The sequence below is a fragment of the Hippoglossus stenolepis genome, chromosome 3 (genome assembly GCF_022539355.2).
Source record: "Hippoglossus stenolepis isolate QCI-W04-F060 chromosome 3, HSTE1.2, whole genome shotgun sequence".
Classification (NCBI taxonomy): Eukaryota; Metazoa; Chordata; class Actinopteri; order Pleuronectiformes; family Pleuronectidae; genus Hippoglossus; species Hippoglossus stenolepis.
This window is the reverse complement of record NC_061485.1, coordinates 17,032,591-17,055,400: the sequence shown is the minus strand read 5'-3', so window position 1 is coordinate 17,055,400 and position 22,810 is coordinate 17,032,591. Positions and strand designations below refer to the sequence as shown.

General features: G+C 42.1%; 1 protein-coding gene across 4 annotated transcripts in view; it reads left to right on the top strand.

The window, feature by feature from the left end:
• The window catches only part of LOC118105042 (inositol 1,4,5-trisphosphate receptor type 1), a 66,824-nt gene that overhangs the window by 13,286 nt on the left and 30,728 nt on the right, over positions 1 to 22,810 (top strand). For 2 of the 4 annotated variants that reach the window (XM_047339391.1, XM_047339390.1), the window contains exons 4-40: positions 806 to 915; positions 1,483 to 1,569; positions 2,459 to 2,617; positions 3,379 to 3,477; positions 4,356 to 4,439; positions 5,081 to 5,227; positions 5,377 to 5,472; positions 6,041 to 6,085; positions 7,045 to 7,199; positions 7,998 to 8,097; positions 8,387 to 8,547; positions 8,648 to 8,789; positions 8,952 to 9,110; positions 9,475 to 9,647; positions 10,335 to 10,454; positions 11,020 to 11,214; positions 11,319 to 11,570; positions 11,659 to 11,800; positions 11,889 to 12,042; positions 12,125 to 12,315; positions 12,411 to 12,543; positions 12,631 to 12,685; positions 12,775 to 12,940; positions 13,245 to 13,418; positions 13,520 to 13,594; positions 13,708 to 13,845; positions 13,928 to 14,053; positions 14,162 to 14,362; positions 14,458 to 14,709; positions 15,469 to 15,594; positions 15,686 to 15,814; positions 17,097 to 17,123; positions 17,551 to 17,671; positions 17,766 to 17,950; positions 18,038 to 18,186; positions 18,266 to 18,377; positions 19,177 to 19,212. In XM_047339391.1, coding sequence (XP_047195347.1) covers positions 806 to 915; positions 1,483 to 1,569; positions 2,459 to 2,617; positions 3,379 to 3,477; positions 4,356 to 4,439; positions 5,081 to 5,227; positions 5,377 to 5,472; positions 6,041 to 6,085; positions 7,045 to 7,199; positions 7,998 to 8,097; positions 8,387 to 8,547; positions 8,648 to 8,789; positions 8,952 to 9,110; positions 9,475 to 9,647; positions 10,335 to 10,454; positions 11,020 to 11,214; positions 11,319 to 11,570; positions 11,659 to 11,800; positions 11,889 to 12,042; positions 12,125 to 12,315; positions 12,411 to 12,543; positions 12,631 to 12,685; positions 12,775 to 12,940; positions 13,245 to 13,418; positions 13,520 to 13,594; positions 13,708 to 13,845; positions 13,928 to 14,053; positions 14,162 to 14,362; positions 14,458 to 14,709; positions 15,469 to 15,594; positions 15,686 to 15,814; positions 17,097 to 17,123; positions 17,551 to 17,671; positions 17,766 to 17,950; positions 18,038 to 18,186; positions 18,266 to 18,377; positions 19,177 to 19,212 — 4,976 coding nt within the window. The remainder of the gene's footprint in view (positions 1 to 805; positions 916 to 1,482; positions 1,570 to 2,458; positions 2,618 to 3,378; positions 3,478 to 4,355; positions 4,440 to 5,080; positions 5,228 to 5,376; positions 5,473 to 6,040; positions 6,086 to 7,044; positions 7,200 to 7,997; positions 8,098 to 8,386; positions 8,548 to 8,647; positions 8,790 to 8,951; positions 9,111 to 9,474; positions 9,648 to 10,334; positions 10,455 to 11,019; positions 11,215 to 11,318; positions 11,571 to 11,658; positions 11,801 to 11,888; positions 12,043 to 12,124; positions 12,316 to 12,410; positions 12,544 to 12,630; positions 12,686 to 12,774; positions 12,941 to 13,244; positions 13,419 to 13,519; positions 13,595 to 13,707; positions 13,846 to 13,927; positions 14,054 to 14,161; positions 14,363 to 14,457; positions 14,710 to 15,468; positions 15,595 to 15,685; positions 15,815 to 17,096; positions 17,124 to 17,550; positions 17,672 to 17,765; positions 17,951 to 18,037; positions 18,187 to 18,265; positions 18,378 to 19,176; positions 19,213 to 22,810) is intronic. The other 2 variants (XM_047339393.1, XM_047339392.1) reach the window with 1 other exon arrangement.

Here is a 22,810-nt window from a genome sequence, read left to right as displayed (position 1 = left end):
CAGTGTGTAGAATTTAGTGAGATCTAGTGGTGAAGTGCATGTTGCAGCTGAACACCCCTCACCCTCTCCTTCTAAACATGAAATAGATCCTGTTTTAGACTTCAGTTTTCATAAAAACTCAAAAGGTGTTTAGTTTGTCCAGTTTAGTCTACTGTAAAAAACATGGCGGCCTCAGTAGAGAGGACCCTCTCCCAATGTAAATATAAAGTATTTAAATATAAAGGGCTCATTCTAGGGTAAAGAAAACAATTCACCCAATTTAGATGAAACACACTAGTGAAAACATCACTAGGATTATTTCATATTCACTTCCTGCCAATAGATCCCTTTCACCTAAATCTTACACACTGTACACTGTTTTTTTCTCTTTGAATATTTCACTAGACATTTCAAAAAGGTGTTTATGAGCCTGAGTCATGTTATTTCAATATCATTTGTTTTATTTCAGGCTGTTTTATTGTACGTTTTTGTTTCCACATGTTTCAGTGACTAAGGCTTTTCAGCGTTGGTTGGTTTATGTTTAGCTCTGACCCCGTTTCCCACACTGCAGTGCTGACCTCTGTCACTCATTGTATTCTCTACTTCTTTCCTGTTATTTGTGTAATGTAAATCCATGTCCCTTTCTTACCCATAAACATTGTTTTCAACCTCCAGTTTTTTCCCTGTAGATGATCAAAATAAGTCTGTTTCTGCATGCTCAGATTTATATGAACATGTCAGCCTGTACTTGTATTTTCTGTCTCTGTACATATCTCCCCATTACAGATGAATCTTTGTCTCTCTCTCTCTCTCTCTCTCTGTGCAGACTGTCTCTTCAGACTGTGTCCTATGAACCGCTACTCGGCCCAGAAGCAGTTCTGGAAAGCAGCGAAGCCTGGAGGGAACACGGACACAGTGCTGCTCAACAAGCTCCATGTGAGTGAAGTGACAACATGTTCAGCCCCCAGCCGTCCTCACCACACACCAGTGCAACACACACAGACCTGTCCGCAGGGGCTCACAGCATACAGAGAGAGAGAACAAGAGTTACACAAGGCGAACTTTATTCTGGATTTGGATGAAACTTGAAAGCCAGGCAGTACACTGAATATTCACAAACCAGAGTATAAGAGCAGTTTCAAAGGAGATTTGCTGAGTTAGACTTTTAAACTCCTTTTATAGACATTTCCGAAGCCTTTCACTCCTACTATCCTACCTTTCCGCCCTCTACACGCTTCTGTCTTACTGTGTTACAATACCATTTAAAGCAATATGCTATCTCACCACACCGTCATAAAACAGAAGATTACAATCTCATGGTTGTTTCTATGGAGATGTGAGTTTTGGGTTAAAGCCCCTCTGCAGAAGTGAACATTTTCTGCCTAAGAACATGTGTATTTTGCCACGCTTTACCCAACAGCTAACCAATCAGATAACTTGTTACTAAACGACTGTGTGTGAGTGTGTGTGATTTTCACTCTTGTTTTCTCTGTTCTCTGCCAGCATGCAGCCGACCTGGAGAAGAAGCAGAATGACTCTGAAAACAAAAAACTTCTTGGAACAGTAATTCAGTATGGGAACGTTATTCAGGTTTGTTCTCCACAAAGACAAATCATCTGCTTGATGTTATTCAGATAAGCTTTGTTGAGACTTCCACAAACTTTTGATCAAACTGAAATTGCCCTTGCATGCCAGCAATAGAGATGATTGTCCAAAACTTCCTATCTTGAATTTGATTAATGAATAACCCCTTCAATAATAAACAAATCATCAGTTGCAATTTCCATTATTGAAATTGAAGTCAAACAGAAAAAAACAATTAAATAAAGCATATTATTGAATTCATCCTGAACAGAGGTCCCTGATAATTAAACAAAAACCCACACATAAAACATGTATGATAATAATAACATGTTTAATTTATATAGCCCGTTTCATACATAACATACACATCAGGTGCTTACACCTTGAGCTTGTCTATACACATACACATCATCATATAAAGAACAAAAATCCATATGTTTAAATAAGTTTATGTTAAAAAGACAATCTTCAGTGTAATCATGCAAAATCGTAAAAAGACTATTTATCACTCAAAACACTTAACAATACAAGTCGCTTTGGTCACGCAAGCATTCATACAGCTTTTTCTATTACACTCCATTCATACATTGTTGGCACAGCCATCAGGGGAAATTTGGGGTTCAATATCTTGGCCAAGGACACTAACAATGCAGACTGGAGCTGCTGGGGATCAAACTACCGACCTTCTGGTCAGTGGACGACCATCTCTACCTCCTGAGCCGTTAGAGCCTGTAGATTCTTTAGAGAGTAGAATTTGTACCTAATTCTTACCTGTTGTAATTTCTTAAAAAGCTGGCAGTAATAACTTCTTTTAGTCAGTCACCGTTAGCACCACTTCTTCCTCCCATCACATTTCATCATGTCTGGTGTATTTCTGTCTATTGCCTCTGCACAGCTCCTCCACCTGAAGAGCAACAAGTACCTGACGGTGAACAAGCGTCTGCCTGCGCTGTTAGAGAAGAACGCCATGAGGGTGATGCTAGACACGGCAGGAAATGAGGGCTCCTGGTTTTATATACAGCCTTTCTACAAACTACGCTCCATAGGGGACAGTGTGAGTCATCGCGTGTACAAGTCTTTGGAAATGCTCTTCTCTAATACTGTTGCTTTTTAATGGTTGATAATGGAGTTAATCACTTGCACATAAATTAGTATTACAAGGCCAAGGCTGCAGAATCAACCTCCCGGCCACAGGTCTGATTTACCATCCTAATACTCGATCAGTCCCATCACATCTCACCCTGCGTGGACCTGTGCCAGAGACTAATTGGTGTTTACCTGATCACAAAGCCCCTGTTGGCAGCCGCTCTTCTTTCCTGCAGCAGGAAGTAAGCGGACTCATGCCCAAGGACAAAATGGGCCACGGCAGAGTCCCCGGTCCTCTCTGCTAAGCTCCTCTTTAAGTAGGCATGGCACAAGGCCTAAGCAGCAGCAGCATGCCATGGACAAAAAGAAAGTTGGAAATAGTCCCTGCCTGCTGAAAATAGTAGTACGAAAGACAATGACATGCAAATGGAGAGTGAGGCGCTCTTATCTTTGCATGTTGGAGATTAAAGGATGAGTAATGTAAACTATTTTTGGTTGCAGAGTGCAGGAAGTCCTCCTCAACTTAATCATACATTTTAGTAAAATAAAGTTTTTATTTGTGGAGCCCAGAATGATTTCAGTATGTTTAGACGAAACATCGCTTTACACCTTCTTAAATGACTCTGATCTGGATTCTTTGGCAGCAAGGATTATAATATATAACCTTTTTATTTTTTTACAATTTTCCATTTTTGTGTTTTATTGTGTATGTCTTTTGTGTGACTGCAGGTGGTGATCGGGGACAAAGTGGTCCTGAACCCTGTGAACGCTGGCCAACCGCTGCATGCCAGCACGCACCAGCTTGTGGATAATCCAGGATGCAACGAGGTCTGGTTGAGCCGCTGCGCCTCATCTTCCCTCCTCAGATGTTTCTGTGGGAGTTTCTGCTCTGCTGAGTCTAATAATAGCCTTTTCCTCATAACCGCTACTCGGTTATTAGCTGCCTGACGTGAAACAGTACAGGATTGTTCCTCCTGATTCAGAACAGTGAAGCTGTAGGCGTAAGCTAACAGAGCACTCAGAGGGCTGGGCCGTTTCTCTCTTGTTATGCTCGACTGCTCCGCGTTACTTAACATTTCCGCTGTTGTTTCATCAGATCCCTGAGACAGTTTAAGCTTCAGGCCCGATTTTTTTCCTGTTTACCAAGAGTGAAACAAACTCAATTAGTCTTTATTTATGAATCTGCAAGAAGCTCAGAGATGTGCGGTGTGCTGAGAATTAAAGTGCAAATGATGGTTACCAGAGTAAGGAAGATGTTTTCAGTTTTGCTTTGAGATGCTGTAAAAGATGTATTTCTGAATATGTGCTCAGTAGAGCACATACCTCAAACCACATTTAAATGAGCTATAACTGGATTTTTAGTACAGTGCACACATTCCTTAATATTAGTCCCCTAAACATGTCTCATTTTTGAATAAACATTCGATGGATCCGTCCCCTGATCTGGATCCGCACCACAATTGAATGTTGAACTCTTTCTGCTTCCTTGGCTGTGGTGCATGTAACACTCATATTTTTAAGGAATGTGTTTTATAAATATGATAAATATGTATTTAAATTCGCTGTATTAGATTGAAAAGTTATTGATGGTTAGAATGGGTTAAATGGATAACTGGATTCTTTTATCACATAACTAAAAAAAGTCATGAGTAACTAGCCTGCCACGACATTACAGTTACATTCAAACTGTGTGTTTGTTTTTTCAGGTGAACTCAGTCAACTGTAACACCAGCTGGAAGATTGTCTTGTTCATGAAGTGGGGTGACAATCAGGAGATCATCCTAAAAGGGGTTTGTCTCTCTCATGGCTTTTTAGGGCTTCAGGACAAAACACATTTTATACCAGATACTAAATAAATATAGCTTGTTCTCAGATATTCTAAGAACTTGTTGTTTTGTTTTTTTCCTTAGTGAATTATTTTCCAATTGTAGGTGTTGTTTTATGTCCACCCTAAGAGCTGAGTGGATGTAAATTACAAATGAAACTGTCCATGAAGATGGACGATGTGTCTCCACTTCCTTCCACTATCCAGAAATATCCTGGATATGAACACTGCCATCTTCCACATTTGGAGGCAGAGTCTGTGCTCTAGCGATTGGGGAATCGTCCAATCCGTTAATATGGAGCAGGCTGGATTTATGACCTATATTGCAGTCAGCCACCAGGGGGCTGTTCAGATGCTTTGGCTTCATTTTTGGGGAGCTGTCATGTCGTCCATTTTTATACACAGTCTAAGGTCCACACTGAAATCTTACATTATAATAAATATTAATAGGCTCTGGCTTAAAATAGGGAATTTATTCTGTGAGATATAAAATGTGTTGTAGCAAGAATAAATATAAATTTTGTAATGTTTGTCTCTGTGTAATACGTTGGTTTTAAATTTAGGCTGAATTCTTTTGACGGTAACAAATATTTGTCTTCTGTCCAGGGAGATGTGGTTCGGTTATTTCATGCAGAGCAAGAGAAATTCCTCACATGTGATGATCACAGAAGAAAACAATATGTCTTCCTACGCACTACTGGACGGCAGTCAGCTACCTCGGCAACCAGCAGCAAAGCCCTGTGGGAGATCGAGGTGAGGGAGAGTATTTTTAGAGTTGGTTTTGCTAATTGTGTTTTGGTAGTTTAGCTGTTTTCTCAATGCCAGCAGTTAACTTTTGAGTCTGTCATTGAATTCTTTGGATTGTATGGTTTAGTTATTACTACTTTTTGCTCTGGTTATAGGTTGTGCAGCATGACCCGTGCAGAGGGGGGGCAGGCTACTGGAACAGCCTGTTCAGGTTCAAACACCTGGCCACTGGACACTACCTGGCTGCAGAGGTCTGTCCACCATGGACACTATGTTTACTGGGATTAGAACAAAGCAACAAATTTCAACTGAATTTAAATAACCAAAGACCCTTTACGTTATTATATTGACATATTATGGTTGTATTTTCAACTTTAGTGTCAATTCTGCCATATGTACAGGACATAGACACGGTTGAAATGCTGTTTCTCTCTGATCCCCGGGGGTTAACATATAAGTAGACAGAACATATAAGTATGCAACTTATTAAGTACTCAAAACATAATACACAGTACGACATAGTATGCAGTCATAACGCACATGGTGGATAGGAAAAGAGTAGTGCAAATCGGAATAGTGCAAAAATGGATTGAGAGTGCAAAAATACTTAATTTATGCACCTCCACAGGATGTAGTAAATAGCAGCAGTTGTAGAGTAAAATATTCTTTTACACTTTTCACACTTTTTTCTCTTTGCACATAGTTAGCTAACTGGGAAGCAGCTTTAAAGGCCTATAAAGTAGTGATTTAGACTAAAATGATGGTATCTACACTTGCTTCTGCTTCCAGCTGCTGAACCACTCTACTGTATTTCTGCAGGTGAATCCAGCATATGAAGAGGAGTGCCTGGAGTCCCGCTCCTCAGTAAGTAAATCATGTTGATAGACTGGTCTGCAGATTATTACTGTAACAGTCACCAATAAATCACTGTTTATTATTTTCAATTTATCTCCAATACGACGACAATACTGTTGTAAAACCAAGGTGCAGTAAACTGCCAGTAACCATGGTAACAATATGTAGACTTTACACAATTTTAAAGGTAAACACATTGATGCAATTAAACTGAGAATTGATCTTCTTATAAACCAACTCTTGCGGAGGTAGTACATGTCAGTAAACAGCAGGTGGCAGCCTTGCATTGTGAATGTGTCTTTCTGCCACATCACTCAATGAAGCGGCTGTGACTTTCAACATCTTCAAGGTGTTCACATCTGCAAAAAAAAAGAAAGCCGCATTGAGATGAAGAAAATGTCCATTAATCATGAGTCCTTTTGCAGATATGATGCAAAAATAGGAAAAATAATCTGATCCAACTAATTTAATCAAGAATAAAGCTGAGACTTGGTTGATGTAAGTCATTGTGCCTCTCTTCTATTATTTGCTTTACGTAGGATGGCACTCTGTAGAGCACGAACCTCCGTCAAGGCCCCTCAAAGTCAGTCAAGCTGAGACCAAACTGCACACACTCAGGGATATCAGTTCCCTAAATATGGCCGACTTTTAAAAATCAAGATCTATGCTTTTATTTTCTGGGAAAGTATCAAAAACACCCTGTCCCAAAATGTAATCAGTTCTTTCTCGGTCCATGTCCCATCCCTCCACCGGGTTTCATGGGAATCAGTTCTGTTGATTTTGTGTAATCCTGCTGACAAACAAACAAAAGGAAGTCATCAAGACATTTGTGACATTATATTTGGAAAAATCAACTAATGAATAAAAAATACTTGACTTGACTCTCACATCAGATAATCTCAGTCGCTGATTGTGTGGTTATAAGTGGTGATTTCTAAGCAGACAGTGTTTTGTTTCTGTCTCTTTAGCTGGACTCAGAGCAAGACGCCTTGAGAGCCCGTCTGAGAAACATCCAGGACAAAGTCATGTACACTCTAGTGTCCGTTCCTGATGGAAATGACATTTCCTCCATATTTGAACTGGACCCCACCACATTGAGAGGGGGAGACTCGCTCGTACCCAGGTAGGAAGACCATAAAGATAAAGGTGGTAATAAAGTTTGTGAAGTGTTTCCAACCAGCTCGTACCGGTGTGTGCAGAAAAGAAGGAGGGACACTGTCAGTTGTCTGGTCTGTCGCTCTTTCCACTGAAAACCAAACAGCGGACCCGTTACAAACAGGGGACTTCCAACATGTATTATCATTGTGTGTGTGTGTGTGTGTGTGTGTGTGTGTGTGTGTGTGTGTGTGTGTGTGTGTGTGTGTGTGTGGTGGGTGGGTGGGTGGGTGGGTGGGGCAGGCATAGGAGGATTTCTTTAGTATCTGTTACAACATCTGTTCACTAGAAATACTTTCACCAGACTTTCCCCAGAAGAGGAAGCTCTAAAAATGTTGCTGTTGTGCTTCTTGTGTAACTGAGAACCTATAGTGTATCAATGGGTCACAAAGGTAACGATTTGGAATTCACCCGTCCGTTTATTTCAACTACAATTTTCTTTTTTTTTATAAATCTTTAAGATAATCCTCAGCCATGCAATGATCACAAGAAATTTACTAGTCAAATTTAGATTTGTACTTGTAAAAGAATATTAGTGCTGTTATTTAAATAGAAGATCTAAATGCTTATTCTGCCACCACCTTCCTTTCAACATTGCTATGAATGCAAACTACTTGACTTTATGTTTTGCTTTATATTTGAGTCAGTTATGTCCAAAGAGTAGTAGCAAGGCATCTGTGTATTTTAGGAATGAGTATGTGTGTGTGTAGTCCACGTATTAACCCAATATGCAAACATAAATATCAGTATAAAAATCTGTTTGCAGGAACTCATATGTGCGCCTCAGACACCTGTGCACCAACACGTGGGTTCACAGCACCAACCAACCAATCGATAAGGAGGAGGAGAAACCCGTCATGCTGCGTGTAAGTGACAGTTCATTTACCCGTATGTATATATCACCAGTAAACTGTCGCAGCTTTTGTGGTAGTTAAAATCTAAACCAACTTTTGCCAGTTTAAAAAGCCTGTCTGCAGCCCCTCCACCCTGAGGGAAGGGTTTTAGAATATTCTGAATATCATGTGCAAGTTGCTCTGTCTATGCACATGGTTGTTGGTTTTTTTTCACAATAAATTTAAGTTTTTAGGGAAAAATACTGTAAATACTCAAAAATACCACATATCTCTCTGTTGTGCATTTCTGTTTTAATTCAAGATCGGCACATCTTCACTGAAAGAGGACAAAGAGGCATTTGCCATTGTGCCCGTCTCTCCGGCTGAGGTGAGAGACCTGGACTTTGCCAACGATGCCAGTAAAGTGTTGGCCTCTATTGCTGGAAAGCTGGAAAAAGGCACCATCACTCAGAATGAGAGGAGGTATAAATTGCACGGTGGTTCCACTCTGTGAACTTTTATAAAACAGGAACAAGATGGTGAAGAGTAACTGCTTTGTGTGTTTTTTTTAATATAAAACCAGAGCGGTCACTAAGCTCCTGGAGGATCTGGTGTTCTTCGTTGTGGACATTCCCAACAACGGACAGGATGTTCTAGAGATCATGGTCAACAAACCGAACCGAGAGCGACAGAAACTCATGAGAGAACAGAACATTCTCAAACAGGTGATGTGTGAATACAGCAAACATTTTAAACACACACTCTCCGCCCCCCCCTGTATTATAACCCGAAGTGGCAGGGTTGTCCGGCCGTCTGCCTGTGTGAAAATCTTTTCCGCCTTTACTTCAGTGTGGTTACGATTCTCTCAACCTCACCTGTCTATTCAGATCTTCAAGCTGCTGCAGGCTCCCTTCACAGACAGTGGCGATGGGCCCATGCTGCGACTGGAGGAGCTGGCTGACCAGCGTCATGCCCCCTTCAGACATATCTGCCGCCTGTGTTACCGGGTTTTGCGTCACTCTCAGCAGGACTACCGCAAGAACCAGGTACGACTTGTCAGTCCTGGCACAGTGTAACGTGGGCGTTCATGCTCATGGAGTTCGTATAAAGCTGCATTCCACATTTCCTTCAGTGAATTGAATAGATGGTGAAAGACGCATTGACAAAAACATAAAAAATACCCTGAATCTAATTTACTGTCCTGTATAAGACCATTTAGATTGTCTGCTGATAAGAGGACAGAGAACCACAGTGTGATTTGACCTCAAGCTATAACAAATGCGTATTATTGTGAAATACCACATTCCCCTTTTCTAGGAACAGTCTATTTCTCTTTAACCACATTACAGCCTAAATCCTGCTTTTGTTTGTGCACATATGTTCTGACCGGTTGCGTCTTTGTTCCTGCAGGAGTATATTGCCAAACAGTTCCGCTTCATGCAGAAACAGATCGGCTATGACGTCCTGGCCGAGGACACGATCACGGCTCTGCTCCACAACAACCGCAAGCTGCTGGAGAAGCACATCACGGCTGCGGAGATCGACACATTCGTTAGTCTGGTCCGCAAGAACCGAGAGCCAAGGTTTGTGTGTGCGTCCGCCTGTCTGTGCACCAGAGACAGACTCAAAGAGGAAATGATTAGATCATGATTGATCATTTGCATAAACGAGCTTAAAAACAGAACATTTTAAGACAGTAAAAGATGTTAAAACAAAAAAATGTATGACAAAAGGGTTAATGCAAGTATAAGGCTACAGTAAAAGTAAAGACATGGTTACTTATCATAATTACAGAGAGCTGCTTCACTGTATTTTTGTAGTTTGAGTGTGGCACGTTCAGCCAGCTAACACTAAGTGACCTATGTGAGCAGATGGGAGCATAATCGAATCAAAAATCGAGAATAGAAGACAGTGTAAGACATTTTTGGCTTTAACAATGAGTCCTCTATGTTATTAGCAACCAGTGAAGTGATTCTAGTACTGGTCTGATATGTTCTCTTTTGTCTCACTCTCTCTCTCTATTGTTTGCAAAAAATCGCAAAGTGCAAATTTATACCCTGATCGTAATCTGAGTATGATCACACAGTATATCCTCTTTACATGAATGTACTCAGGGAACTATCATCACCAGTAACTGACCAATAAGAGTATTCCGCATTTGATTTTAACTCTAAATCTTAAGTATACTTTAGTATATTTCTTGAAATCCTTTTTGAATTTTGAATATGTGTTGTGTGTGTGTGTGTGTGTGTGTGTGTGTGTGTGTCCAGGTTCCTGGACTACCTGTCAGACTTGTGTGTGTCAATGAATAAGTCCATCCCTGTGACACAGGAGCTCATCTGTAACGCAGTGCTGGATCCAGCTAACGCAGACATCCTCATAGAAACCAAGTGAGTACTCCTCCCTCCACCTTCATCTATGCCTGTCTTCTCCTCTTCACTTCTACAGCAGGTATAAAATGTAATTTATATCAATTATTTCACTAATCAATTTACAATACAAAAATAAAATTGTCTGCTAACAACCACTGTACTTAGTCATATAGATATACTCTGTTTTGTAAAGTAAACAAAAACAAACAGGCAAATTAGGTTGTGATGATTTAATACTATTTATTAAATCTGTTAATTAATCTTCATTGCTCTCTTCTGATTGATAAATGTCCACTACTTTAATATCAGACAAAATGTGCAATTTAAGGGACATTGAGGTCTGGGAATGGCATCTTATAGATTGATTGATAATGAAAACAATTGTCAGTTACAGCCCTAATGGAACATATCAAAGATTCTGATACATCTCTGTATGAGTAACAGTGTGTATATAAGGCTCATCACATCCTTTCCAACAAGTAATAATGATGTAGCAAGTCTTTGTATCTAATCCTAATGCTCTTTATCAGCATAATAAAAACTGATGTGTAATATTTGTCTCCATTACCCACTCTCTCTGCAGACTGGTCCTGTCCAGATTTGAGATCGAGGGTGCGCCTCTCGGGGAGAGCTCTGTGGAGTCGGAGGAAGATGAGGAGGAGGTGTGGTTGTTCTGGAAGGACAGCAATAAAGAGATCCGCAGTAAAAGCATCAGGGAGCTGGCCCAGGATGCCAAGGAGGGCCAGAAGGAGGACCAGGAGGTGATCAGTTACTACAGGTAGACACTGGACTATCTGACTTGAGGTTGAGCCGATGATGACTGTGTGATCATCATTTCCCAGTTTTAAAGTGAGTCCAAGACTGTGTGTATATCCACTGCAGGTACCAGCTGAACCTGTTTGCCAGGATGTGTTTGGACCGTCAGTATTTAGCCATCAACAAGATCTCTGGCCAGCTGGACGTGGACCTGATCTTACGATGCATGTCGGACGAGGACCTGCCCTATGACCTGCGGGCCTCCTTCTGTCGCATGATGCTGCACATGCACGTGGACCGTGACCCTCAGGAGCAGGTCACGCCTGTCAAATACGCACGACTCTGGTCGGAGATCCCATCAGAGATCGCCATTGACGAGTGAGCGAATTTAGTCGATGTTCATTTTAGGATATTTCTCTTTGAAATTTGTTGTTGATAAATGTGTGGTTGTTCTATTGTATTGCAGCTATGACAATGATGGAACATCCAAAGATGAAATTAAAGAGAGATTCTCGCAGACCATGGAGTTTGTTGAGAACTACCTGCGAGATGTCGTGTGTCAGAGCTTCCCCTTTGCAGATAAGGAAAAGAACAAGCTCACATTCGAGGTCAGTCAGACACAATCTGTTTATATATTAACACACATAGAAAGCACATGTCGCACATCAGTTTAATACATTTATCTTTCTTATTCAGGTGGTGAATCTGGCCAGGAACCTGATTTATTTTGGTTTCTACAACTTCAGTGACCTGTTGAGACTAACAAAGATCCTGCTGGCTATTCTAGACTGTGTCCACGTCAGCACGATTTTCCCTTTCGACAAACTGGACAAAGGAGATGAGAGTAAAGGTATGAACGCCCTGGGTGGCTGCTGGAGGAGCAAACGTTCAATGGACATGAAGTTGAGCTGTGTGTGTGTGTGTGTTTCTAGGCAGTAATGTGATGAGGTCTATTCATGGAGTCGGGGAGCTGATGTCCCAAGTAGTTCTGAGAGGAGGAGGCTTCCTTCCCACAACGTCCACCATCAGCTCGAATGGAGACACAGTCAAGACTCAGACTGAACCAGAGAAACAGGACATACTGGTCATGGACACCAAACTTAAAATCATAGAGATCCTGCAGGTTAAAGGACACACAAGTATACTTACATGCATGTACAAGCATATACTACACACATGTATATTCACTTCACTGTTATTCTCTGTCCTGTCCTGTAGTTTATCCTGAATGTCCGTCTGGACTACAGGATCTCCTGTCTGCTGTCCATATTTAAGAGGGAGTTTGATGAGAGTAACTCTCAGAGTGAATTATCTGTAACTGGAGCAGTGGAGGGACCAAACAATATGCCAGGTCAGATTCATATACAGCTGTGTTTTACACAAATCATGTAACAAATGAGAAGAACTGTGCTAGTTACAGAAAACACTGTGATTCCAGGTGCTTTGGATTTCGAACACATAGAGGAGCAGGCAGAGGGGATTTTTGGTGGCAGGTATCACAGTCTCTATACAGAAAGAATCACAAAATACACACAAAATGACATGTTTTCATTGTTAGCGTGTTTTTTTTATGTGATTTCAGTGAAGAGAACACCCCGCTGGACCTGGACGACCATGGCGGTCGGACCTTCCTGAGGGTCCTCCTCCATTTAACCATGCATGATTATCCTCCTCTGGTGTCCAGAGCTCTACATCTGCTCTTCAGGCACTTCAGCCAAAGGCAGGAGGTTCTGCAGGCGTTCAAGCAGGTATCCTGACGCCTCATACACACAGAGAATACCATTTGTTACTACTTAAGGTGCTCTTGATTCTTTTTACCCACATGAGTCGCAGCATAAGCTCGTAAACTATAAAGGGGATGGAGTCCTCCCTCATGCACAGTGGTGTAAACACTCATTGACGTAGAAAAGCCTTACAGCATCAACAGAACCAACAACTGAACAGTGTCAGTTTTATAAAGGGAGGATTTATTGCAGCCCTTTTTTACTAGACCACATTAGTCTTAGCAGGTGTTGCCTCAAAAACCTGGTAGCTGAGTGTTTGTGTTAATAGGTCCAGTTGTTGGTCACCAGCCAAGATGTGGAAAATTACAAGCAAATAAAGTCGGACCTGGACCAGCTGCGCTCCATCGTAGAGAAGTCTGAGCTGTGGGTGTACAAGAGGCAGGGGCCTGATGAAGGCATGGACACAGGAGAGGGGCTGTCCGCTGAGTCACAAAATAAAAAGGTGCAGTATGTTGTATGTTAAGAAGAATCAAACTATACTGCAGAATCTCAGCGACAGTAAGAACTCTTGTTCTCTGATACACTGCTTCTGATTTTCCGTAGGGAGACTCTGGGGGCACAGACAAACCGAAGAAACCAGAAAGTACGAGCAGTTACAACTACAGAGTGGTGAAAGAGGTCACTATCTTACTCCATCTTGCAAGCTTCAATCTGCATGAATCACACATTATGTTGCATTTTATTTCATTTCACCTCCTTACATTTTGTTTCGCTCCTTATTTCCTGCTTAGATCCTGCTGCGGCTCAGCAGGTTGTGTGTCCAAGAAGGCCTGTCGGGTAGGAAGAGCAAGAAACAGCAGCAGAGACTTTTGAGGAACATGGGAGCTCATGCCGTGGTCCTAGAGCTCCTACAGATCCCCTATGAGAAGGTATGTGTGCAGCTTTCAGGAAAATGATGCTCTCTGACATGCTTTTTGGACATATATTCACATCAGTCTTGTTCACCTCCAGGGAGAAGATTTACGTATGCAGGACATCATGAAGCTCGCCCATCAGTTCCTGCAGAACTTCTGTGCAGGAAACCAGCAGAACCAAGCCCTGCTGCACAAGCACATCAATCTTTTCCTCAACCCAGGGGTGAGAGGTCATGCTCGGTCATGCACCACTCAATACTCGTAATCAATACTCTTGACTTTCCTCAGCGGCTTTCTGTTCTGAAGCTTCTCCCGTTTTCCTTTTGTCCAGATTTTGGAAGCCATCACCATGCAGCACATCTTCATGAACAACTTCCAGCTGTGTAGTGAGATCAACGAGCGCGTGGTGCAGCATTTTGTCCACTGCATCGAGACACACGGCCGCAACGTCCAGTATCTCAAATTCCTGCAGACAATTGTCAAAGCAGAGAACAAGTTCATCAAGAAGTGTCAGGACATCGTCATGGCAGAGGTCATCCCTGGTTTCCACACTTCAATTCTACCTGTATGTCTGTGCTGCAGTTTCAGCCTGATGTAATTGTGCATGTTTATGTTTCTTCCCTACAGCTCGTGAATGCCGGCGAAGACGTTTTGGTCTTCTACAATGACCGTGCCTCCTTCCACACATTGGTCCAGATGATGCGGTCGGAGCGTGACCGCATGGATGAGAACAGTCCTTTGATGTACCACATTCACCTGGTGGAGCTCTTGGCCGTCTGCACCGAGGGCAAAAACGTCTACACAGAGATCAAGTGTAACTCTCTGTTACCACTGGATGACATAGTGCGTGTGGTAACGCACGAGGACTGCATCCCTGAGGTGAGAGCAGCCGTGGACAAAGAAATGATGAGGATTTTAGCAGCGATAAGAGGCTTACAAAGAGGTTCTCATTGTATCTCAGTTCAAAAACTGTAACTACAATGTCATACTTCCCCCAAAGCACAACAGTTCCCTTTATAAAACCACATTTAAATTCACTAGATCCCGATTTTTGGTAGATCTGCACCAAATTGCACACACTCCCCTAAACATCTCGGATTTTTTTTCATCAAAGTCCATGAATTATTCTCTTAGAAATCAATGAAAATGTTGAAAAACACTGTCCAGCAATTGTGAAGATAGTGAGTAAAACAAATCCACCAAAATTGAATTAGTTCTCTCCTCACACATTCCACATCCTTCCACCAAGTTTTTTGATAATCCACTCAGTAGTTTTAATGTAATCCTGCTGACTAACACACAGACAAACAAACACAGATGTTAAACACAATCTTCTTGATAGAGTTAAATAATAAATGACCACATTAACAACAGCATCATGGCATCATTTGTCTTCTATCATTTGTCTTCTATCATATCTTTTTTTTACTTTAAACAATCTTAAACAGAACTGGACTACATAAATATTTTCTCCTCTTTCTCTTTAAACTTGTAGCTTCTGCACTGTGCAAGAGTTGTATTGATAAAGCACTATTGAAATAACAGATTCTTCAACTTATTTTACTTCCTTGTATTTGAACATCAACCATCCTGTACTAGAACCATGTTTTCACTTAAACCCTAATTACTACGTTTCAGGTGAAGATCGCCTACATCAACTTCCTGAACCACTGCTACGTGGACACTGAGGTGGAAATGAAAGAGATCTACACCTCAAACCACATGTGGAAACTTTTTGAGAACTTCCTGGTTGACATTTGCAGGGTAAGGAACAAGTGGGGTTTCTATGGAAACAATAACATCATGCAGGAAATTGGAATAACGCTAAAATCTGTTGTGTTTTGGGGGTTTCCAGGTGTGCAACAATACAAGTGATCGTAAACATGCGGACACCGTTCTGGAGCGCTATGTGACGGAGACCATCATGAGCATCGTGACAACTTTTTTCAGCTCGCCTTTTTCGGACCAGAGCACCAGCCTGCAGGTAGATAACTGCAACTACATGACAGGAACAACTGCTGTATGAGATAATAGACAAGAGAGTTTAAAATCATGTGCAGTAGCTCTGAATGTGCTAAATATAATCGATCCCCATGGGGGAAATTTGGATAATATTGCAGACCAAGTACAGAATAAATACAGGTAAAGAGGGATGGAATAATAATAGAAGAGATTTAAATCGAAGTAAATATAAAATTATATAAGAACAAGACTCCAAGACACAAAAATTTGATCTCAAAGTCAACTTTATTGTCAATTCTGCCAAATGCACAGGACATATTGATCGAAATGCAGATTCTATCTTATCCCCTGGTGCAAACATATAAGTAGAGATATAATTACACAACATATGAGTTACACAATATACAAGTACACAGGTGACACATAGGCATACAACATTTAAGTATGCAGTCAAAAGGTCACAGGGTAGATAGGATCTTAACTGCCGTGTTTGGAGTTTAAACTAGAAGAGTGCAAAATAGATTAAGCAGTGCAAATACTTTATTGCTAATTTGCAGCTAATGTACATTTGTGAAAAGTACTGTTCATTCACAGGATGAGTCAAATAACAGCAGATGTATTTTTGTTTCAATACAACAGAAAAGAGTTGGGTTTAGTGTGTGTCTGTAAAACCAGGCGTTCAACTGAACATGTTGCTGTGAACTCTCTGAGCAGACTCCTCATCTCTCTTGACTCACAAGTTTGCCGTGTCTTAAATGTCCACTTTACTCTCTTGGTAAAAGGTCGTCTTTCTTTGAATATACCTTGAAATGTATCAAATTTAAGAGTAGCTTAATTAGGGTGTTTTCTAAGAATTGGGACACAAGACAGATGATAGATGGTTTAAAATCAGGGGCTCATTTCTCCTAATATCTACATGTGACCTCCTTCCTTATTAACCATCCCCCCCTCTCTTACCATTTGTATTGGTCAGAGTTGTGTCTCTAATGTTCCAGTAATAGAGCTACTAACATTTTACAAAGTCCTGTAGTTGATTATGATTGTTGGCTCCTTTTGTCGATGCATAAAAATTCCCCCTTTTGTTACATAAGCAAACTTCTAGACGTTTGCTTATGTAAAGTATTTTCAGTGCTCTGGTAATATAATCTATCATTTTCTCTAACAGTAATTATGCTGTCACTCACTACAGAAGCATGTTTTGTCTCTGAAATGCATCGGAATGTTTTTGGAAGTATGTGCATGAAGCGTATTGATTATTTCCTGTGCATGTTTAATTTTCTCACTGCTTGTTTCCTCTGCTGGAGGCATCTCTGGTGGGAAAAATATTTCAGGTATTTATTGAGATTTAATCCAGCATGGTGTTACAGATTCTTCACTGGGCTGGATTTGGGCACATGTTTGCTTGGGGATTGGTGGGTCTCTGTAAAAAAGTAACAAAGCACCACTGTGTCAGTATGCTGATCTCACACTGCAGGTGCTGTCACCTGTATCACACACATGCGCACACACACACACACTCTCTCACACACACACAGATTTGTGTCTGTAAGTACTACGAAAACAAAAAGCCTACAGTCCCGCCTGCAGGTGCTGTCGATGACAGATCTTTCATTTCCTCACGGGACAGTTTCTGTCTTTCATGACTAGAGAAGTTACTTCCAGTCAGATAAATGTAATGATAAATAATAATAATGATAATGTTAAAAAAATATAAAATAATCGACATCCCCTCTGCCTTTTCTTTTATCGTCCTCTCAGACCAGGCAGCCAGTCTTTGTGCAGCTGTTGCAGGCTGTGTTCAGGATCTACCACTGTAACTGGCTGGTCCCGGTCCAGAAGGGCTCTGTGGAGAACTGTATAAAGGTGCTCTCTGATGTTGGTAAGAACAAGACACTACCCAAACGCAACTTCTAAAAATCTCACAAGCACATACTAGCCTGAATCCCTGTGTGCGTATGTGTGTGTACCTACAGCGAAAGGCAGAGCTATAGCCATCCCAGTGGACCTGGACAATCAAGTGAACAATCTGTTTGTCAAGTCCAACAACATCGTGCAGAAGACCGCCATGAGCTGGAGACTCTCTGCTCGCAACGCCACACGCAGAGACTCTGTGGTGACGGCCTCACGGGACTACAGGAACATTATCGAGAGGCTGCAGGTACAGTATGCATATGTGTGTTTGTGCATCATGCACGATTTTAACATTCATGCAAGCATTAAGTGTGTTTCTTCGCCTGCGCTCTAGGACATTGTGTCGGCTCTGGAGGACCGTCTGCGTCCGCTGGTCCAGGCTGAGTTGTCGGTTCTGGTGGACGTGCTTCACAGGCCTGAGCTGCTCTTCCCCGAAAACACAGACTCGCGCAAGAAGTGTGAGAGCGGGGGTTTCATATGCAAGTAAGGGATACAAATATGTCCATGATTGTATGTAAATGTACCTAGAAATGAGGCCTAATGAACTAATGTGCTTGCGCAGGCTGATCAAACATACCAAGCAGCTGCTGGAGGAAAACGAGGAGCGACTGTGCATCAAAGTTCTGCAGACGCTGCGAGAGATGATGACTAAAGACCGAGGTTATGGAGAGAAGGTAGGAGGAGCTGCCAAGTGCAGACATCACGGTATTTCTCCAGTGGGATGACACACATTTTTATATGTCGTTTTATAGGAGCTAGCAACACACACACACACACACACACACACACACACACACACACACACACACACACACACACACACACACACACACACACACACACACACACACACACACACACACATGTTTGTGCAGCTAACCATATTAGGACTTTGCATACACTTCCATTCATTGTGGACAGCCTCAGCAAAACCTTATCCCTAACTAAGTCATGCCTAACCTTAAAGCTAGGGTTGGTAATCCTGGAAAAGCTAGCAAGAGCAGGCTACACTTTATCGGGCTATCAGGACGTGAAGAGGATTTCAACAAATAAGATAAGAAGTGTTTCAGAAACAAATTACCAACCCTATCTTTAACCAGCACAACAGAAAATATGTTTGGCCTCAGTAGGACTGGGCTTTGGTCCCCATGAGGTCAACTGTTCAGGGTTAGTGTTTACACTGGAAAGGACAAAAACAAGTACACGCACACGCACACGCACAGGCACGCACAGGCACAGGCACATATAGATACATTCACTTTCTCCTCTGCAGTCACTTCTTTGAGATGCTTCCAGCCACAGTCACTACTGTATGAGACTGCACTAACTCTGCTCACTCCGTTCATAAGTCCTATTTATACTTAACTCTGGAAATAAATAAGTAGATCCACAGGCGGAACTCACTGAACTTACATACTGAATCTTCCTCCTTGTGAAGTGATCTAACCCTCTAAACCCTCTGTTCTCTTTCAGCTCAGGGCCTTTGATGATGAGATGGATTTGCCTAAGGTTGTTTCTCCTTTTCTTGTATTAATGCCCTTGTTCCCTTGAGCTCCTGTCTGTTGTGTCTGCGTAACACTAGTAGCTGCACTAGTATCTGTCTCGTGTTGTAGCAGCTGCCGTGGCCTCGTGTTGTAGTTAGCAGGGGCTCTAGGCACAGCTGGTAACAAGTAGTAGTAGGCTGGTTCTTCCTTCCGCACCTGCTGCACTGTCTGCTGTAAAACAGGCAGTGTGGATGAATTAAAAATGGTAAGAGGCAGAGAGACAAGGAGATAGAGGGGGGTGTGTGTGCTGGTGCTGTGGCTTTACTACATATTGCTCTACAGAGTTGTGGTTTTCCAAGTTCCAAGGTGAGTCACTCGCAGGCTGGGCCGGCTGCCAGTGCTGCGTGTGTCTGCTCGCTGTCCTCACGCCGGATATTTACATGCCCTACTTCTGTGTTCAGCAGATCAAGTAAAAGTCACGTTGGGACGTACATTAACATTTATTCCGGTCAGAAATCGATTTCACATTTTGTTTAACGCTCACAAGCTGCATTAAAACAGATCCCAGATCTGAAAAGATGCAACAAGCAGAGGCTGATATTCATCGGAAAAGAAATTCTAAATAATAAGAGCCACATAAAATAAAAAGGTCTGTGCAGCACTGATCAGGGGACATAGATCATTTGTTTTAAATAAAATAAGACTTGGTTGCAGCAGGATGAAGGAGAGAATGTAATAACCAAAGAAATACACATATCAGAAAGTAGCAATCACAATTTCAATGATTCACAAGTCAGTGTTCCATATTTATGCATGGTTTCATAAAAAAAAAACATCAAGATAATAAAGCCATAAAATCGCCTTTGTTCTCTCATGCAGGTTTTATAGTGTGTCTGGCAATGTGCAGCTTTTTTCCAAGGGTGTTTCCCCTGTATCTCCTTTCGACACCAATAGGGGGCACTGTGGCTGTGTGTGGGCTGCCTGTGTGTTGGAGAATTTAAAATGAAGGTGTGGGGCTGTGGCAGTCATTGAGGCTGTGTCCTAGTTTCCCTTCCCTGCAAACTGCACGATTCCTGGGCCCCTGCCAATTCTGGGCTGAGGTTACATAAGAACCAGGCTTTTTTTTCCTGGAACTCAGCCCCTCCGCTGATGTGTGACCTTCAGCCATAATTGCCAATAAAATTGTTGAGCGCAGTGTGTAGAGGAGCTGTTTACCCACACTGCTGTGTGTGTGTCTGTCTGTGTGTGTGTGTGGTGAGGGGCTATTTGCATGAGCGCGTGAGAGAGACATGATCCCTGCACGCACCTGTTAAGTGTTGTATCTCTGTCCGTCCACACACGAAAAGCAGCTCTGATGTAAGAGTGGCGCTCGAGGGGAAACCTGCTCCTCGCCACCGTGTGCCAATCTTCGTATTTGTTGTCCTCTCTCTCTCTTTGTCTCCCTTTTAGGCCCCATTAAAACATTGTGACACAATCCGTCAACTGGCTGCACGACAAATACTCACCACTTCCACTCACCCATTATTTCTCACCTGGATGCAAACACGCACATGCACACGTCAGCCCTGTGTAAACTTAATCAAGTTGTCTGTGAGTGTTAGTTATGGTTTGATAGTCTAGAGGCTCTTGTGTCCTCTGCTGAACTTGGAGCGCAGCAGAATAACTTATAAGGGTCACAAGAGGTGCGATTTTATTCTGTAATGTTCTGCACAACAGGCGAGGCAGCTTTACAGCATGAGGTGTATTTTGACCTTCCCTGACGTGTGCTCCGCTAAATGTCATTGTTAATTATCGGCCAGATTCGCGGCTTTTTGTTGATCAGAGTTATGTAAGAGCCAGAGCAGTTCAGGATACAAAGCGTTTTGCTCTCAGGCTCTCCTCTCTTATACCTGGCGTCTCGTGTGCGTGTGGTCTGGTCTAAGCAGTTATGCAAGCCCTCCGTGATGGAAAAAGTCATCCCTCTTACCTCCCTGTTTGTTCACTTGGCAACTCTCTGAGTGGACGAATGAGGAAGAAAAAGATATTCCTCTCGACTGTTAGATTTCAAGATCAGCATCTGGTTCTTTTTTTAAAATGTTATTTCTTCCACACATTTTCTCCCACCCTCATATCTGGTCAAGACAGGATTGATTTTACAGTTCGTCTGCTTTTCTGGCGAGTGGTTAAAGGGCATTCACCGCCAACATGACTGAGTTTCAGTCTGTGAAGACATGTTTATTTACTCACTCTAAAAAAACACCCGAAACATGGAGTAGAATGAACTCTATGTGCATGTGTGCGCACATTCATTTCCTCTATTGTCGAAGCAAGAGATGTGAGATCAGGGGTTTGCCCCCGGGAGTTTCCAGTTTGGTGGAATGCGCTGTGTTCAGGGCGGATGTGGCAGTTGTGATGGGTTGTGATGGGTTGCTCCGTGGTGTCTGTGGTCAGACGTGGGGGCGAATGACTGCACATATCTTCACTGATCATCAGCAGCATGTCTCTGCGGTCTCTCGGTCTGTTGTGGCGACGGTGAGGCAGTATCCACAGACTAGTGCAAGATGCTGCTCACCCCAACCCCCCACCCCCCACCCTGACCTTTTCCTGAACTCTGTCTCACTGTGTTGTCTACAATTTCTCAAAAGTGAGTTTGAAATATATCTTAAAAATCACAAGTAATAGGAACAATACACGGATAATCATAAAGTAAACAAGTGCACGTGAGCTGTGGCAGACATGGTGTAGCCTTTAAATAATAAAGTGAAATGACATCATTTGCACTTTGTGTACCACCAAGTATTTGTATGAGTATATTTTCTGTTTTCTGTTTTCTTCTTTCACATCTGTCGGTCTGTCACTTTCTCTTTCTTCTAACCCTAACCCCTAACCCTTTACATGAAGCTACTGATACTCTATTCTTTGATGGAGGTTGTAACTAAGCTTCTATTGTGTAGGACAGACTTAAAGGATCTTGATCTTAGTCCAACTGTGTGTGTGTGTGTGTGTGTGTGTGTGTGTGTGTGTGTGTGTGTGTGTGTGTGTGTGTGTGTGTGTGTGTGTGTGTGTGTGTGTGTGTGTGTGTGTGTGTGTGTGTGTGTGTGTGTGTGTGTGTGTGTTTTTTTCCTCTCTCTCCCTCACTGTATTTCAGTTGCTCTCCCTCTCTTGCCCTCAGTGTGTTTGGTGACAGATGGCCACTGTAAACAGCTCTGGGTCACTGGTTTACTGGCCTGGTTCCTTTTGGGGTGATTATGTAACTCTAACCCCATCACCCCTCTCCCCTCCCAACTCCTGCCCCTCCTTGAGTGTCTTTTACATAACAATTTTTTTTTGTTTTTACCGTAAAAAGCTACTTGGGACACAAATGTGATTTGTATGCGTTTCATCTTGTTGTTCAAAGTGTGAACCGCTCATATTATTCATCCCTGACTTTAAATGACAGCTCCAGTGTGATTTACGTTTTATGGTTTTATATATATATATATATGTATATAATTGTGTGAAGCTATATAACCACTGGCAGTATATCTGTTGGTTTCTGTTATGTTTTTATTTTGTGTTTCTAATGTGGTGATTAATACAGAAGAAAAATCTGTGTTTATTTCTCTCCAAAGAGGATTGTGAGGAATTTGATCTTCTGTGTCTTA